At 44.2% G+C, this 18,699-nt stretch overlaps 1 protein-coding gene across 1 annotated transcript in view; it reads left to right on the top strand.

The window, feature by feature from the left end:
* The window catches only part of BLVRA (biliverdin reductase A), a 44,211-nt gene extending 32,395 nt beyond the window's left edge, over positions 1 to 11,816 (top strand). Inside the window, exons 6-8 of the mRNA XM_080818123.1 lie at positions 2,970 to 3,077; positions 5,419 to 5,590; positions 11,471 to 11,816. Coding sequence (XP_080674249.1) covers positions 2,970 to 3,077; positions 5,419 to 5,590; positions 11,471 to 11,729 — 539 coding nt within the window. The 3' untranslated portion in view covers positions 11,730 to 11,816. The remainder of the gene's footprint in view (positions 1 to 2,969; positions 3,078 to 5,418; positions 5,591 to 11,470) is intronic.
* The last annotated feature ends 6,883 nt before the right edge of the window (positions 11,817 to 18,699 follow it).

Below are 18,699 nucleotides of genomic sequence, written 5' to 3'. Positions count from 1 at the left end.
ATTTTTTTTTTGGACAAATGCCCAGAAGTAGAATTGCTGGATCATGTGGTAGTTCATTTTTTTAATTTTGGGGGGAACCTCCATACTGTTTTCTATGGTGGCTATACCAGTTTATGTTCCCAGCATCAGTGCAATAAATTCTATTTTGATGTTAAGATTTGTACTCTAGGTGTGATCAGTAAAGAGATCTAGGAATATGTGTGTATGAATGTGTGTGTGTGTGTGTGTGTGTGTGTGTATGCTGTGGTTACCACATGTGTTTATCATAATAGATCATTGAGTGAATGATAGAAAAATAAAGATTCAGTTGAAAGATAGTCTTTTATTTATTTATTTAAATTCCATTAGCCAACATCATTAGTTTCAGATGCAGAGTTTGATGATTCATCAGTTACATATAACACCCAGTGTTCATTACATCACATACCCTCCTTCACGCCTGCCACCTCTCCTCCAGCAGAGGAGAGTTTTTTCCCCCTAGCTAAGGGTCTCTCATGGTTTGTCTCCCTCTCTGATTTCTTCCCATTCAGTTTCCCCACCCTTCCCCTGTGATCCTCTGTGCTGTTTCTTATATTCCTCATTTGAGTGAAACAATATGATAATTGTCTTTCTCTGATGGACTTATTTCGCTCAGCGCAATACCCTCCAGTTCTATCCATGTCGATATAAATGGTAATATTTCATCCTTTTTGATGGCCAAGTAATATTCTTGTGTGTGTGTGTGTGTGTGTGTGTGTGTGCATACCACATCTTTGATAGTCTTTTTTTTTTTTCTTAAGATTATTTATTTATTTATTTAGAGAAGATGAGTGAGGGGGATAGAGAATCTCAAGCAGACTCTGCGCTGAGCGTGGATCCCAAGGTGGGGCTCGGTCCCACGACACTGAGATCATGACCTGAGCTGAAACCAAGAGTGAGACACCCAACCAACTGAGCTACCCAGATGATCCAAAAGATTAAAAAAAAAAAAAATTCCTTAGTGACCAGGGATATGGAATACAGAAATGGAAATATAAAAATAGTTCTGGAGGGGCGTCTGGGTGGCTCAGTGGGTTAAAGCCTCTGCCTTCGGCTCAGGTCATGATCTCAGGGTCCTGGGATCAAGTCCTACATCAGGCTCTTTCCTCAGTAGGGAGCCTGCTTCCCCCTCTCTCTCTGCCTGCCTCTCTGCCTACTTGGGATCTCTGTCTGTCAAATAAATAAAAGTCTTTAGGAAAAAAATAGTTCTGGAGAGAATATAACATGCTCCAAACATGGTCCAACTTCCCAGATGCCCGAGTCCCCTCCTAGGCATGTAAATATGGATAAAACCACCACAGGAGAGAAGCGTCTGCTTATTATGGCAAAGAAGCTTTCTTTGCCATATTCATGGGCTAGGTAGTGGGCAGAAGGAATCTCTCTCTCCTACACACCTGACTCTCTAGAGATTCAGGCGCACATTCTGCAGTTTTCTGTGAAGCTGGGATAAGCAATGGCCGGTGTTCCGGGAGCATCTCCCAGTGTCCCAGATGTCTCTCCATGTTTATGTGGAAGTATAGACCTTAAACACGCTTTTATACTTAATCACTGAAACAGTTCTTAAATAGATACTTTTTCCAGAGAGGGTATCAGCGTAGCCAACAGGCATGTGAAAAGATGCTCAGTGTCACTAATCATCAGGAAAATGCAAATCAGAACCGCAATGAATTATCATCACCTCACACCTGTTAGAATGGCTCTCATCAGGAAGAGACGAGACAACAGGTGCTGGTAAAAGGTGAAAAGAACAGTCATATACATTGTTAGTGGGAAATAATATGGAGGTTCCTAAAAAAATTAAAAATAGGTCTACCATACAGTCCAGCAATTTCACTTCTGAGTGTTTATCCGAAGAAAATGAAAATGGGATTTTGACAAGATACATGCTATGCCCTCCCATATTTATCACATTATTCACAATAGCAACAGCCCAAATGCCCGGCAACAGATGAATATTTTGTGTGGTCCGTGCACGAAATGGAATATTCAGTTACGGGAAAGAAGGATGTCCTGCCATTTACAACAATATAGGTAGATCTTGAGCCAAATATGCCTCGTAAGATAAGTCAGAGGAAGATAAGTACTATATGATATCACTAATATGTGGAGCCCAGAGAGTCAAACCTGTAAAAAGACCCAGTGAAATGGTGATTAACGAGGGATAGGATGTGTGTGAGGGTAATATTTATAATGTTTCAGGGTACAAAGTTGTAACAAGTAGTAAATAAGCCATAAAGATATAAAAATAAATAAAAATAAAAGGGAAATATTAAGCAAAACATACTTGAACAAAAGAGCTTTAATTGTGCTCTGAGTATTTCCTTGTTGTTTGTTTTGTGGACCAAACAAAAGAGGTTGGTAATATGGGAGGAATATATATGAAAAAAAATGGGCATGTGACACTAGTTGAAAATAAAGAGCTATCAAAGAGGGGGAAATAGTTCTGGTAGTTTATGAAACTTCTAGCCTAGATAAGAAAAAGCCACCAGAGCAAAAATTTTTAACAGATTTATTTTCTAATACAAAATTTTAGTTATGAACATCTTATTTACCCTCCCTCCAACCTGGGTAATTTGCAAAACACTTGGTTCTTCCAATTCTTTGAAATACAGAGTCTAATTTTAGCTCTTCTCCAGTCCCCACAGTTCCCAGTCGCCTCTGTGTTTCTTAGATTTTTATGCTGTGCTGCCCCCTTCTGGCTAGAAGCGAAGTTAGTGCTTCCCTGGTCTTAATCTTGCCTTTGGGACAGGTGGGTACCATCTTGGTTTCTTAGGTTGCCATTTCTGTGGCAAGCCTAGAACTTGCACCGCCTTCGGCTGGGGTGTGTAAGGGTACAGGGGTACCCCGGGCTGGTTCTGCGGTCTCTGTGTCCTGCGCTGGGGAAAGACAGACCTAGAGTCTGGGATGCACGTATGACAGCTGATGATGACTGCCCGTTCTTGTCATGACAGGGAAGGTCTTGCATGAGGAGCACGTTGAACTCTTGATGGAGGAGTTTGCATTCCTGAAAAAAGAAGTGGTGGGGAAGGACCTACTGAAAGGGTCTCTTCTCTTCACAGGTCAGTTTGAGGTGGGGGTCACGGGTCATGGGGAACCGGTGAGGCCGGCAGGCTAACTGGGCTCTTTCCTAGTTCTCTCGCGTGGTTGGATTCGTTTTCGCTAACGACTCTCTGACCGAAGGCCACTTAATGTTATCTGCCCACGCTGCCACAAACAATAGAAATACCTGTTTTTCTTCTTTCTTCAAATGAAATTGAAGTGCTTGGTGGGCCTTAGGTGAAATAGTATGTTAGAAATCTTAAACTGACCAATGCTTCTGTCCCAACCTATTAGGTGTAGAATTTTCCTCGTTAAATCTTAACAGATTGGAGGTGATTTTTCCATAGGAGGTTCAAAATGGACTGAGACAGGTTCTTGGGGAGGAGAACATTTTTATTCTCTCTGCAGAGAAATAGAATATGCGTGGCCCCTTTCTGCCTCTAATAAGTTACAAGGACATTGGCTGCAGCCAGACTATGTGATCTACTGTATATTTGATTACGTAAAGTTGGTCATTATTTGAGTAGCTCCGTTAGCAATCGGAAATGAGCATCCTTGAGGCTCCTGCTCCTGGGGTGACCTTTTTTTTTTTTTTTAAAGAGTTTTATTTATTAGACAGACAGATCACAAGTAGGCAGAAAGGCAGGCAGAGAGAGAGGAGGAGGCAGGCTCCCTGCTGAGCAGAGAGCCCGACTCGAGGCTCGATCCCAGGACCCTGGGATCATGACCCGAGCGGAAGGCAGAGGCTTTAACCACTGAGCCACCCAGGCACCCCCTGGGGTTACCTTTGTTAAGGACTCCTTATCTGGCTCTACCCTAAGGTAACTGGGCCACCTCTCCTGAGGGCTCTCCTTATGGAAGCAAAACCCTGATATGGCCAGGCGTTGTTAAGTGGTAAAACCATTCATCTCCTCATGAACGTCCAGAAAATAACAGTGGGACTTCATTGTTTAACTAACGATAGAGTTGTTGTAACAAATAATAACCGTTCATCTATACAAGGCGCTGTGCTAAGTATGTGACATGCATTAGTTTGTGTTCATTCATATGATAATCCTGTAAAGTGGGTATTAATACCTGCGTTATACAGGAAAAAAAGGAAGATCAGAGATGTGAGTAGCTTCACGGAGTTGACAAGAGCAGCCGAGTGGCCGAGCCAGACTGGAGCTCAGGCCTCTGACTTCATGGCTCAGACATTTGACGGCTGTTCTCGTCCTCTCTAAAGCATAGGACCAGAGAGTGACCCACTGAGGAGGAGAAGTCTTTCTTTTGTGAGTTCGATGCCTACGTCCTCATGCTTTCAAACTGTTGTCTATGAAACTGATAAATTTGTTGGCTTTTACTTACAACTTATCTTTTTTAAAGCATAGTCATAATTAGGGATTTCAAGTCAGTTTCAAATTTATAAGAAATCAGTGGTTTGTAAACCCCATAGCAGGTCTGTAGCCTTTTAACTTTGGATTATGTTTAAAATTTGGGCCGGGGATAGTCAGGAGCACTATCTTGGCCACACGTATTTCTCACACAAATATTCTTTTGAATGTACTTTTATATAGGAGATTATGAAGACTAAGGAAACACTTAACACTGTATCAGTTTTCTTGATCTTTGACATATTTATAAGTATTGCTGTTTTCTTCATAGCTATCATGGCACCTTCACCCTATTGTCATTTATACAGGTAGTTATGTGGTATTTATAGGAATATAGACTTGGGCTAAAATACCTTGATTCTTCTTCTTTTACAAACCTTTAAGTCACTAACTGAAGAGGGTGTCGATGTTTGCAAATATAAGTGTGTATATGTTCTGTCTGCAAACTATACATCCATATCCATATCCATATCTGGAAATATCGAACATATATATATATTAGAAGCCTGAAATATTTTTATTATCCCTGGGCTAGATGGACGACTGTTTCCAATAAAATGTCTTCTCCTCCTAACACAATGGAGTTGAGTAAAGAAGGCAGAAGAGAGACACTTCTAGGAAAGAGTTTTGTTTTTTTTTTTAAAGATTTTATTTATTTATTTGCCAGAGAGAGAGAGGGAGAGAGAGAGAGAGCGAGCACAGGCAGAGGCAGAGGGAGAAGCAGGTTCCCCGCCAAGCAAGGAGCCCGATGTGGGACTCGATCCCAGGACGCTGGGATCATGACCTGAGCCGAAGGCAGCTGCTTAACCAACTGAGCCACCCAGGCGTCCCTAGGAAAGAGTTTTCATTCAGGCACTAAATATTAGTAGTCGTCTTGTACGGCACGCTGGGGGGCGAGGTTGCTTTGCCCCGCTGTGGCCCCTGCCCACAAGCCCGCTCTGCTCGCCACCTTCCTTCCCAGTCCCACGGTACCTGTCATTCCCCACAGCTAGCCCGTTGGAAGAAGAGCGATTTGGCTTCCCTGCGTTCAGTGGCATTTCTCGCCTGACCTGGCTGGTCTCCCTCTTCGGGGAGCTTTCTCTCGTCTCCGCCACTTTGGAAGAGCGAAAGGAAGATCAGTATATGAAAATGACCGTGTGCTTGGAGACAGAGAACAAAAGGTAGGTTGTGGGAAACTGAGGGGCAGGAAACTTGAAGACATTGTTGCGTGTCCACGAAGGTGAATCTAGACAAAGCCCGGGGATGCCTAAGCCCCCGACCCCCGACTCTAGAAGGCCTGTCTGCCTTTGTAGGTAGAACGGGGGCTGGAGTTTCACTTTGGTTGCCTCCTTTCGTCTACACAGCAGCCTTGGAAGGTAAGTAAGACAGACATGAGCCCCTTTGCCAGGAAGGAACTAGAGTCTTGCAGAGTTCGGGCAGGTTGTGTAAGCCACACAGGTAGGCAGTACCACAGGCAGTGACAGAAATCCAGTGACCTCTGTGACCTGAATGTTTTCCACCATCTTATTATGAAAGTTTCAGACGTACGGTGAAGTTGGACGGATTTTGCGGTGAATTCCCAAAACCACGACCTAGACCTTGCCCTTGACATTCTACCCTGCTTGCCTCTTATGGCACGTCAGATACTCATCCCTCAGTGTGACCAAAATTTAAAGTTCTGTTTTCTCAGCTTTATATCATACCGCCATACTGTTCCCAAAATGTTCTAATTCTTTATTTTTTTATACCAAGTGTTTTTTTTTAAAAAAAAAAAGCACATTCATAGTTTTCCTTGAAAAGCACCGAGGCTCTGTGAAATACTTAAAACAGCACGTGTTTTGTACTGTTTCTGTATGTGTTTCCAGGTAGCTGGCTCTCTTGGTAATAAAAGAAACCAAGAGGTGGGTTTTTTACAAAACGAGAAAAGTATTTGAGTTCCTGAATGAAGCCGATCTGTGTCTGTTTGAGGAGTTTCCTCTGGGCAAGGAAAGCCAGAGGTCAACAGATGCGGATAAAGTGGGCAGAGCTTCGAAGTGCCGCATCTGGGGTCTTCACGCTGGTGGGCCTGGCCCTGACGCCGACGTTGTGAGTGTTAGAATAGCGGCTGTGGTCTGAGCGCCCCCGCAGCATGTGTAGCAAGAGCTAGAGGTCACGCGGGTGCTGCAGGAACTCAGGAAAGGGGAGTCTGGAGAGGTCAGGGGACGCTTCTCAGAGGAAACGGTGCTTTGCTCAGCCTTGAAATCTGAGTAGGAGTCAGACAGGGAACAAGATGTCATTATTACGAAAGGGAGGCAAGCATCATGCGAGGGGCTGGGGCAGATGGCAAACGCCATATTATAATAAATTCTTAGTTTCGTAGAATACTTTGTACTTTGTACTTCACGGATTGTACTTTTAATCTCAAACCACCACAACTGCAGAGGTAGAGCTCCGTATTCATGTTCATGTTCACTGATTAGGAAATCACGGTGGAGGAGACATCTGAGGTTTTGCATTTCCTCAAACTTCATGTTACATGGATGGACATGAGAAGTTTTCGTAGGTGGATCAGAATAGTTTGAATATCTCTAGTTTGTTGGTATCCAGTGTTAAAGCAGTGAATAAACGGCATTAATGTTAATTTTTGTCATCGTACTATGAAATGTTTTAAAGCCTGTGTGCTTTTAAAACTAGCCGTGGGCTGGGCGTCAGTGGGTTAAGTGTCTGCCTGTGGCTCAGGTCATGATCCCAGGGTCCTGGGATGGAGCCCTGCATGGGCTCCCTGCTCAGTGGGGGGCCTGCTTCTCCCTTTCCCTTTGTCCCTCCCCCTGCTCACGCTCACTGTCTCTCAAATAAATAAATAAAACTCTTAAAAAAAAACTAGCTGTGAGCTGAAACTCGTATCATGTTAAATGTCAACTATACCTCAGTGAAAACAAACAAAACTGGCCATGGAAATCAGTGTTTTAGAAGCGAGACCAACTTTTTGTAAGAGTTTGTAAAAATCATTCATTTTTAAAAGTCTGAGGCATAACCAAAATTTTTAGGTGAGAGATTGAACACCTTCGTTTTACTGGTTTACTAATTTGACTACTGTCTCTTAGATTCTCTGTCTGACCTGAATATGAATTTTTGATTTATAGGCTATCATTGATTCATACGTGAATCATTTTAATAACTTTCAGAAAAGAAAACTTGGCTGACCTGCAGCTCTTCGAAGCAAATGGGTCCCTGCTCGGCTTACATGGCCCTTGATAGAGTGTGCCCTGTGACAAGGAAAAGCTGGCTTACCCTGTGAGTGCAGTCTTGGCTGCTGACAGTACCTGGGAGGAATGCTTGGGATCTGTCGGGCTGCTCTTCTCTCTCCCCCAAAGCTTGTCTCAGTCTGCAGGCCAGAGCTTCCTAAAGCTGCAAGAAATGTCCTTCTAGGGTTGTTACTACACATTAGGAGACGAAGCATGATCTTGAAAGATTAAAGTAAAAGGACTAGCAAGACAGATCATCACTTGAATCCCCGTTGTGCCAATGCTAGTGGATGTTTACTGAGCACTTACTATATGTGTGAGGCACATAGCCCTTTAACAAAGACTTTCTCATATAATCTTTCTACCAACTCTCTGAAGTGGCATTATTTTTTTTTAATTCTTTTTAAAAATCTTTTATTTATTTATTTGAGAGAGAGACAGTGAAAGAGAGCATGAGCGAGGAGAAGGTCAGAGGGAGAAGTAGACTCCCCGTGGAGCCAGGAGCCGGATGCGGGACTCGATCCCGGAACTCCAGGATCATGACCTGAGCCGAAGGCAGTCGTCCAACCTACTGAGCCACCCAGGCGTCCCTGAAGTGGCATTATTACTCACACCTGGGACACTGAGGCTCACAGCGGTTAAGAAACTTGCTAAGGGCACGGAACTAAGTGATTGTGTGAGAGTCACACTTAGGCAGCCTGTCTCCTGTCCCCAGGTTGTCACACCTTCTCCCCAAAAATGCATGGGAAGGGCACAAGAAAGTTATACCCTAGAAAACGTCATCAGGCCTTGTCTTTCCCTCACGGCAGTCCTCACCCTCCAGCAGGGCAGATGTCACTGTCTTAGATCCCAAGGTCATCCAGGAAACCGCAGTGCAGCTGATTCTCAAGCCCGTGTTCTTTCCACCTTGCCGGCGGTTTTCACACTTTGTAAAAGACACCAAATACGTCTTTAATCCAAACCCTACGTGGATAGTCAGCGTACGGCAGTTGCACGTTTCAGCTGTCGTGTCGAGACCAGCTGGCGGGAGTGCTATAGAAGCCTCGCATCCCCCTGCCTGCTCGCCCTGCAGGGCCTGGGGGGAGAGCACTGTTAAAAAATCACCGCCTCCGCTGGGCCGGCAGACCCGTGCTGATCCTGGGCATGTGGATGTGGTTGAACACCTTCCTGGAGAGGGTGAGAGGTAGGAAGCATTTTTGTAGGCGGTCCATGGCCAAGTTGACAAATGCAGATATTTGCAAATGAAGGTTTCACAGAGAGGAAGAGTGAAAGCTTGTGTGTTTGTTTTGGGATGTCTGGAGCTAACTGTTGTCCAGGCTCAGACCTTGAGCGGACCAGGTCCCATCCTCGGCCCTACGCCATTCGGCTGGCAATAAAGGGCCAACGTGCAGTATCCTCACTTCAACGTGACTAGGAGATTAGGAAAGCAGGACTTTTCAAGTTCTTTGCAGACAGGACCCCCAAATAAGGAAGTTTTTCTATCAACATCTCTCCTGATGTCTCCCTACATATATGGGTATTGGGATGGCTCCCCCTTTATGTACTTCAGATCTTTTCCTCTTAAACATACGCCTCCACCCTCCAGTGTAGGCCTTGGTAAGTGAGGTTAGCCAAAGGGGAGGACCCCTTTACCCAGCTCAAAGGCAGCCCTGAGTTCCGTCCAACACCCAGAACATTCTTGAGTGACCTGCTTGGGTCCTTTTCCTATAACCTCACACCCAGATCTTAAACTGTACCGGGGACCATCAGTCTGGAGGCAGAAAAACCCAAAAGGTAGCTTCCCTTCTTCCTTAGGGACACTGGTCTAATCTGCCCACCCTAGGCCTGACCTATTGCAGCTCAAAGGAAGAGGAGAGAGGAAATTTGAGGAAAGGTGGCAGGAAAGAAAAAGGCTAGAGAACTTGAAGTGTACTCAAGATTTAACACCTTCCCTGTTCACACTGAAAACTATCAGTTAGCACAGTCGTCCAACAAAATTGCTTTGTCCTTCACCCTGACTCATCCTTTTAGGAAAAGAAAAGGGAGGGGAAAGCAAAAAGAAGTAGCCAAGGGCCAACCGCAAGCCATCTCATTCCCAGAACTTTGTTCTAAGAGGAAGAGGGGAAAACTATATATGCATGTATATATGTGCGACGATGTTGAATGCAGAGTGTTCGTGTTAATTTAAAATTGAAAAGAGGCTTAAATATTTGGCGATAATAAAATATTATCAATTGTGCATGATATGCTGAAAAAATAAACCACCACCATAGGATCATACAAATATTGTAAAATAAATAGAAGCAGCATAATCAAAAATCATTTTTACTTGATGATTTATACGCCATCTGCATATAGGCAAAAATTTGAAAGGATTGTCTCAAGTTGAAGATTCTTTTATTTAGGTGAAAGAACTGTGGATTTTTTTTTCCCATTCAAAACATCCCTAAATCAGTACTGTACTGTTTTTAGAACATATATATATATATATTTTTTTAAACTTTATTTATTTATTTGACAAAGAGAGAGACCACAAGTAGGCAGAGAGGCAGGCAGAGAGAGAGAGGGAAAGCAGGCTCCCCGCTGAGCAGAGAGTCCGATGTGGGGCTCGATCTCAGGACCCTGAGATCATGACCTGAGTCGAAGGCAGAGGCTAAACCCACTGAGCCACCCAGGCGCCCCTAGAATATATTTTTAAAAAGCAGATTTTGTGTTTTTTACTGTCATTTTATTCAGTGGAACTTTTTTTTTTTTTTAATTTATTTACTTGACAGACAGAGATCACAAGTAGGCAGAGAGGCAGGCAGAGAGAGAGGGAAGCAGGCTCCCCGCTGCACAGAAAGCCCAATGTGGGGCTCGATCCCAGGACCCTGAGACCATGACCCGAGCCGAAGGCAGAGGCTTTAACCCACTGAGCCACCCAGGCGCCCCTTCAGTGGAACTTCTTTAGGTCAAAGCCTACCTAGGAGATTGCTCTGTGTTTCACTAAGCAGATAAAACAGCTTTGACCTACTACAAAGACAGAAAGGATAATCCTAGAGAAAGGAGGGACTTTGGAGAAGTGAAGTCTGTCCTATTTGGATTTTAGGGTTTTGTGACTGCTGACCGTAGCAGGAAGCTGGGGGGAGGCAGATTTGAAACAGAAACAGGTGCTTTGTTAATCAGCAGGCAGGTGCTTTCTGGCATGTGTCTGTGGCTCATAGACTTCTTTGAGAATGTGACCAAACCAGTGCTTTCCATTAAAATGCACATACACAGGGAAAAAACAGTTTTGCACACAATCTCAGGTGGTATATACATTCCTAGTAGCTCTTGTCTGGATCCCTTTATGTATGAGACTCAGGATAAAGACAAATCAGAAAGAGAGAAAGGGAGGGAGGGAGAGCGAAGGGGAGGTGGGTGGGGGGATGGGTGAAACCGGTGATGGGGATGAAGGCACGCACCTGTGAGGGGCATGGGGGTGATGTACGGGATTGTTGAATCACTGTATTGTACACGGAAGCTAATCTAATACTATCTATTAACTAACTGGAGTTAAAAACCTTTTTAAAGAGTTACGGATAAGCCAGTCACAAGAGGAAAAACCAAAGTGATGTTCACACAGAAATCAATGAACGAATTCCCTTGCTTGGTGGCAAAATTCAGTAGAGGACCCTTGGGCAGCAAAGTTGGGAACAATCCCCCCGAGGCCTTTGGGAGGCTGGCGGAGGTCCAGATGCCACCCCGGGGCCACTCCGTTGAGCAGCAGCTTCCGGGTAGATGGGAGCAACATGAAAGCCTCAGGTGCCCGCGAGCATCCGCTGGCTCTCACTGGCTCTCCCTTGTGACCTGTCGTCTGTGATTCTTTTGTCTTCACAGTCCGCTCACCTGGATCGAAGAGAAAGGGCCTGGTCTAAAACGAAACCGACACTTAAGCTTCCATTTTAAATCTGGGTCTCTGGAGAATATGCCGAACGTCGGAGTCAATAAGAATATTTTTCTGAAAGATCAAAATATATTTGTCCAGAAACTCTTGGGCCAGTTCTCCGAAAAGGAGCTGGCGGCCGAGCAGAAGCGCATCCTGCACTGCCTCTGGCTCGCGGAAGAAATCCAGAAGCACTGCTCCTCCAAGAAGTGAGACGAGGACACACGTGGGACCACAGTTTCCTCTTACAAAGAGCTGGCCTTCATCTCGAGGCTCACAATTAAACGTGTCTTGCGTAAACAGGCTTTTTGTTTACTGTCCCGAGCTGTGTTGGGAGTGAGATTTGGGAGTTGGGGGCACATGTTGTAGGGGCGAAGGAGGAACCACGCTTGGTCGAACTGGGCTAAACGCTTTACCTGATTTCATTCACTCTTCCCGACGGCCCTGCCAGGTGGGTGTGGCCAGGTTTGTTTTCAGTAGTGGCCTTGGAAAACCTTGTCTGAGGTGACCCAGACAGGAAAAAGCAGAACCAGCCCTTCAGCCCCACTCATGCCCGGAACCACTGCAGAGTAGTGTGTTGGAGCCTCCCTGCTTGAAGGAATTTTATTTCCCCCAACAAACTTTCACTGGGTCAGTAAGGTAGGTGCTGGGGATCCTAAAAATGAGTAAGACCTAGCCACAGCCCTCCATAACTCACAGTGTCGAAAGGAAACAAGTCATGCCAATCAGTCACTGTAATGTCATGGGTCCAGGAAAGGAGATACGCCCCTGGTCATCTGCAGGAAGGTTCAGGGAAAGCCTCCAAACCGATCTTGACGACTAGGTTACGTATAGGAGGGCTTTTCCGGCAGAGGACTGACCCGAGCAAAGCAAAGGATGTGAGAGGCAGCCTGGTGCGTCCCTGGAGCAGTATTGCCGGAGCATCATGTCTGGAGGAGGGAGTCCAGAGAGGTCAATCTGACCGTGGGATCCCGGGAAGCCAGCGGAAGGAGCTGGGGTCTTGTTTGGCAGTGCAGAGGCACTGAAGAGTGTTATTTAAAAGGGGAGTGGCGGGTCAGGTTTCCAGTGTAGGTAAAGCACGGAAGGCTGCCTGGAGGAAATGAAATTGGAGACCAAGGAGGAGGCAGCCAGCAGAGACCCTTGGCTTGTTTACACTCATTGCTCCTGTTGGGAGACCACTGACCTTGAGGCAGAGCTGATTCCCAGGAATCTTTCTTTTCCTTTCATTGGTGGTCCTGTTGCATTTCCTTAAAAGCTTGTGTTAGATTTCTTGCCTTTGTAAGTGTCTCCCTCTTGCTTTTTGCCTACTACCACCCCATTGTGAGGTTTGACCGGTTCCGATTCCGGAGCTAGGCAGTCATTGATGTCAGCACTCTATTTTCTACCTCGATCTCCATTATTCTATCACCACGTACCATAAGGTAAAGCAGACAGATACAGTAATTTAAATACAAAAATATAAAAAAAAATAAAAATATAAAATATAAAAAGTATAAAAAACCAAAAATCCTTAAGGCTATTCCTTTCTTGCCAATTTGATAAATATTGGCCAATTGGTTCTCTTGTTTTATTATTCACGTCAAATATTCCTTGAGGCCAGGAAATATTATATCTATTTTTGTGTGCTGTATAGCATCTAGCATGAGGCAAACATCAAATATGATTAAAATGTAGTGCAATGGCAACTCCCATTTGGGCCTGATAATTCTGCTGCTTCAAAAATGTTGGCCATATTTGATACTAGAGGTGGGGATGGGTGTCAAAACCAGAGCTGTGGTAAAGTGGTACAAGTTGGTTTTATTCAAGACTCCTGCAATAGCGGAAAACAGACCCCAGTACAGAACCAGGCTCAATTCTGAATACAACGTGGGCAAGTGGGAGATTTATAGCCAATGGGCAGTGTGGGGGTCAGGATGGAAAATTCCTAAGAGGAAACATCAGGGGTGGGGGATTCTGTCTAAACCAGCTTAATAAGGCTCTTTCGACAGGCAGGCCAGCATGATCGGATTCCAGGGGTGAAGGATGAGGGATTTGATCAGATGCTGAGGGTAGGGATTCTTACAGAACTGACTTAGTAGGATTTTTGCTAAATTAGGCACTGCAAGGAGACATGGAAATCCAAAGGTCAAGGCCTAGTTGAGAAGAGGGTTCAGAGAAGCCTGACTGAACTTTGGTCATAGTCTTTGTCACGGGATATGTGGTCACTAGTGGATGACCACTCATCTCAGGCTTGTTTCATGCATGGTCAAGAGATTAAAAGTGAAAACAACCATCAGTGTTATGAATTGGCAAGAACTGCAGAAGGAGAAGGAAGGGGAGGTAGGAGAAGACCAGAGTCGTGGACGAGCAGTCCTTAAAAAAAATTTTTTTTATTTAAATTCAACTTAGTTAAAATATACTATATTATAGTTTTGGGGGTAGAATTTAGTGATTCACTGGTTGCATATAACACCCAGTGCTCATCACATCAAGGGCCCTCCTTAATGCCCGTCACCCATTTAGTCCATCTGCCCACCACCTCCCCTCCAGCAACCCTCAATTTGTTCCCTATATTTAAAAGTCTCTTAAGGTTTGCCTCCTCCATTTTAATCTTATTTTATTTTTCCTTCCCTTCCCCTATGTTCATCTGTTTTGTTTCTTACATTCCACATATAAGTGAAATATGGTACTTGTCTTTCTTTGACATATTTTGCTCGACATAATACCCTCTAGTTCCATCCATGTCCTGGAGCAGCAGCCCTTCGTACTCTGCTCTTTACAACCGCCTTCGTCTTCCTTTGGGGCTACTGGGCCATCCTGGCTCTACTCCAAATACTCCCTCCTCCGGTCACCTCCCCCCCCACACCTCCAAGCCTAACTTTTTTCCAGGGTTCTACTGAAGAAGCCACAGGCATCTGTTCCCATTTGTATAAAGTACCCAAAAGTTGGTGACCTTTGCTTTCTCCTTTGCTTTAAGGCTATCTCGACTTCCTTGGAAGGTTTAGTGGGAAAAGGGGGATTTGGGGTCTGAGATTTCAGAACAAATTTGGCTTTCTGTCCAACTAGAAAAAGCCCTTTATTCCACTGTACTTGTACTTGCTAGGAGGTCTTGTACTGTACCTGTACTTGATCCCACTGTGTTTCTAAGTGTTAGGGGGTCTTCCAGGAGGAAAACAACTTAACAGTAGTGCCCTCAATCCCTCTCTGCTCCTCACCCAGTTCTGTGGTGAGGAGCACCTCACCACAGGCCTTAGTGCAGAGGAAGAGCCTACCCCTGCCTTCCTCAGATCTGTGGGGTGGCCTGATGCTTTAAAAGAAACCGAAGTTACTCTAAGAGAGGGCAGAGTAGCAAACCTTTCCGGCTATAGATCCCAGCCACATTGCCCAATCAGCTTTATCATAATAAAACTGGGAAAAAAAAAAACCCACAACATCTTTGTCCTGCATTTGTAACTGAATTGGTCCCCAGAACTGCAAGGGAGAAAAAGGAATGTTCCTTGCTGGTCCCTTAAATCCCATGGTCCATTGCCTGAAGGAATCAAGTGGAAAAAAAAAAAAAAAGAAAAAAAGAAAACATTTTAGTCAATGACACTAGAGTTCCTCAAGAGGAGGCTTCTTTTGGGAAAGTCTGTGCTAAGCCAGTCTATTAATAATGTTGATGTTGCAGATGGAGGGTGATAGGAGGAGAGACTGTAATAGAAGAGAAAGCCTTGGGGACCTAGGTTGATGGGTAGAAAGGAAAAGAAAAAAGAGACACATCTCTCTGCAAAAGTAATTAACAGGAATTTAATGGGAAGAGGGGAATAAGAGGCCCAAGGCAACTAACTCCTTGATACTCAAAATGTGGGATGCTGACCAACACCCGTGGCTTTGGCTTGGCCTAGAAACTTGTTAGAAATGCAAATCTCAGGCCCACCCACCTCAGACCTACTGAACCAGAATCTTCATTTTAATAGTATTGAACAGTGATTCCTGTGCGGATCAGTCTCTTGGAGCTTGTGGACTAGTGAGGAAGAAAAATGTGACTCAGATAATAAATGTTAAAGCACAACAATGAAGAATGCTAGAAAGTGGATTTAAAAATCTTGTGGATTTTTAACCCTCTTGGGAGGGTTTTTCTAGGCAAGAAGTTAGGAAAGCCTTCCCTAAAGAATGCACTGAATGCCTGATCTACCAGGTTTGTGAAGGGGTCTCTGGACTTTAAAAGACTAGTCAAATGCAAGACATTAATATGAACTTAACTTCCTAAATTCCTCTGAAGTCTTGTAACATTTCTCTTCTTCAGCTGCATATAGACCTGATAACATTGCAAATTATACTTGCAAACGTATAGAAATGTTTTGGCATAAACTGCCTTACACAGAAAATTTACTGTTATTTTCAAATAACAAATAACACGCAGCCCTGCTGTTTAATGTGACAAAGATAAGTTTAATAATTAAAAAATACAGATCTGAGGAAGGCACGATGGCAGGTAAGGGAACTTCATTCATCTGATCCCTCGAATTTCGCTGGATATCTATCAAACCATTCTGAATACCTGTGGATTAACCCTGAGTTGTAAGAAAATATATCTGAAACTCTACAAGCAGAAAAATGACTGCTTTTTGCAAGGTAAGAGGTGCAGAATCATAAATCAGTGGGGAGATATTGGAAGATAATGGAGGTGGGAGGGGCCGTCCATAAGCTGGCTACCAGAAAGTGATATCACACCAGAGTGCAATTTTGGAACCCTTAGAAATCTGCTCCAGTGAGAGTCGTCCCTTTCTGAAAGAGGTTCAGGAGATGAAAAGGGCAGAATTCTAGGTGGGTTATTGTGGTCTCGGGATTCCGGAAGACACAGAACAAATGGGGATGCCTGAACCGGTATAGTGCCCAAGCAGTGGAGTGGGGAAATGGGTTATGGTCAGCAAGCCCAGGAGGGGACACTCCGCTTGGGTCACCATAAACCATGAACCAGGCCAGTAGGGAGACTGCTCTTTGCCTCAGCACCCTGAAAAGGACTTGAACATGCAAGCCATTTACCATCCACCGAGAGGGATGAAATGGCTGCACCCACTACTGGGCAGCAACTCTCAGGGTGGCAGTAGCCCTGGAAATGAAAGTAGGGTGGCACCCAGCCAGGACCTGGGAGCAGTGGAGAAGGGTGCAAGTGCGAACCCACAACCGCACACAATCTCAAAGACACAAAGCACAGTGACATTTGCAGGTCTCTGGGACTCCCCCAGGAGGATCGCTGTGGGCATGAACCACGGGAGTCTGCAGGATTTAGTGCACATGGAAATAGAGACTGTTTGACCTGGAGGGTTTATTGAAGAGGGGGAACTGTGATCTTGAGGCTCTGCGCTAGAGATACAGACACAGCCGTGTTTGCTCTGACCCTCTGAAGAGGCATGGAAAGCCTCCAGAGAACAAAAGCCACACAGAGGAACTGCTCACCTTGAGCCCATCCCCCCGACAAGGGGTGGAGCAACTCTGCCCAGGCAGAGACACTGAGAAGCAGCAGAGCAGGCCCCTTCCCCAGAAGACAGACTGGAAGAACAGGTGAATGACAAGCTTAGGCATCCCACAAGACTGCAAAACTCCAGCACCAGGGGAAAATAGTATATTGAGCTCCAGATGTTTCCTCATGACTCATTTTCCTTCAGTCTCAAATTTTCCATTTCTTTTTTTTTAAGCTTTCCCCCATTTCAACTAAATTCTTATTTTACCAACTTGTGATTTTGTTGCTTTTTAACTTTCATTTTTTCACATCTACATTTTATAGATTTATGCTCCATCCTAGTCTTTTTCTTTTTCACTCTATTTAATTTTATAGATAGATAGATAAGTTTTGCTTTCCTTTTCTTTTTTCTTTTGCTTTCAGATGTAGTGTCTTTTAACACAGAGACCAAAATTCAATCAGGAACAAGTGGATCACTCTGTTTTGTCCACCCTGTGAGCTTATAGTCTCTCTTTCCCCACCCCTTTTATTTTTTATTTTTATTTATTTTTTGTTTTTTGGTTTGGTTTGGTGTGTTTTTCTGTTGTGGTTTCCAACTGCTTCAGATTGTATAGGGTGTATTTTACTTGGGTTATGATTGATATTTTAGACTCTGCTCACCCACTCACCCATCATTCTCTGGGCAGAATGACTAGAAGGAGGAATTCACAACAAAGGAAAGAACCAGAGGCAATGTTCTCTGCCACAGAGCTAATCTATATGGATATAAGTAAGATGTCAGAGATGGAATTCAGGATAGCAATTATAAAGTTAGAAGCTGGGCTTGAAAAAAACATAAGTGATAGGCGAGAATCTCTAAGGGTGGAAATAAGATCTACTCAGGCTGAACTTAAAAAGGCTATGAATGAGATACAGTCTAAATTGGGTGCTCTAACAGCTAGGGTCAATAGGCAGAAGAAAGAATTAATGATCTAGAGTACAGGCGGATGGAAAGGAAGGAAGCTGAGAAAAAGAGAGAAAGAGAACTCAGAGCCCATGAAGAAAGGCTTTGAGAATTTAATGATGCCTTGAAATGAAACAATATCAGAATTATTGGGATCCTAGAGGGAGTGGGGAGAGAGGGGGCTAGAAGGTATATTTGAGCAAATCATGGCTGAGAACTTCCCTAATATGGGCAAAGAAACAAGCATTCCTGTCCAACACCCCTCCCCAAATCAATAAAAATAGATCAACATGCAGGCAAATATATAATAGTGAAGCTTGTAACTTTTAAAGAAAACGAGAGAATACCGAGAGCAGCTCAAGACAAGAGGCTCCTTACCTACGGAGGGAGGAACATCAGACCAACATCAGACCTATACAAAGAAACCTGGCAGGCCAGAAAGTGCTGACATGATATTTTCAGGGTATTCTATGAGAAGAACATGCAGCCAATAATACTTTATCCAGCAAGGCTGACATTCAGAGATAAAGAGCTTCCAGGACAGACAGAAATTAAAAGAATATAGGACAACCAAGCCCTGCAATAAATACTAAGGAGGATCCTGTAAGTGAAGAGAGAGTCCAAGAGTCACATAGACCAGGAAGAAACAGAGACAATCTACAGGAACAGGGACTTCACAGGCAATACAATGGCACTAAAGTCATTACTTTCAATGTTACTCTGAATTTACATTCAGCTCATTCACATGGGCTTAATCTTCCCATCAAAAGACACAGGGTTTCAGATTGGATAAAAAGCAAGACCAATCCATATGCTGT

Source organism: Martes martes, assembly GCF_963455335.1.
Source record: "Martes martes genome assembly, chromosome: 11".
Taxonomy (NCBI): Eukaryota; Metazoa; Chordata; class Mammalia; order Carnivora; family Mustelidae; genus Martes; species Martes martes.
The sequence above is the reverse complement of the archived record's forward strand: the minus strand, read 5'-3'. Positions and strand labels throughout refer to the sequence as shown.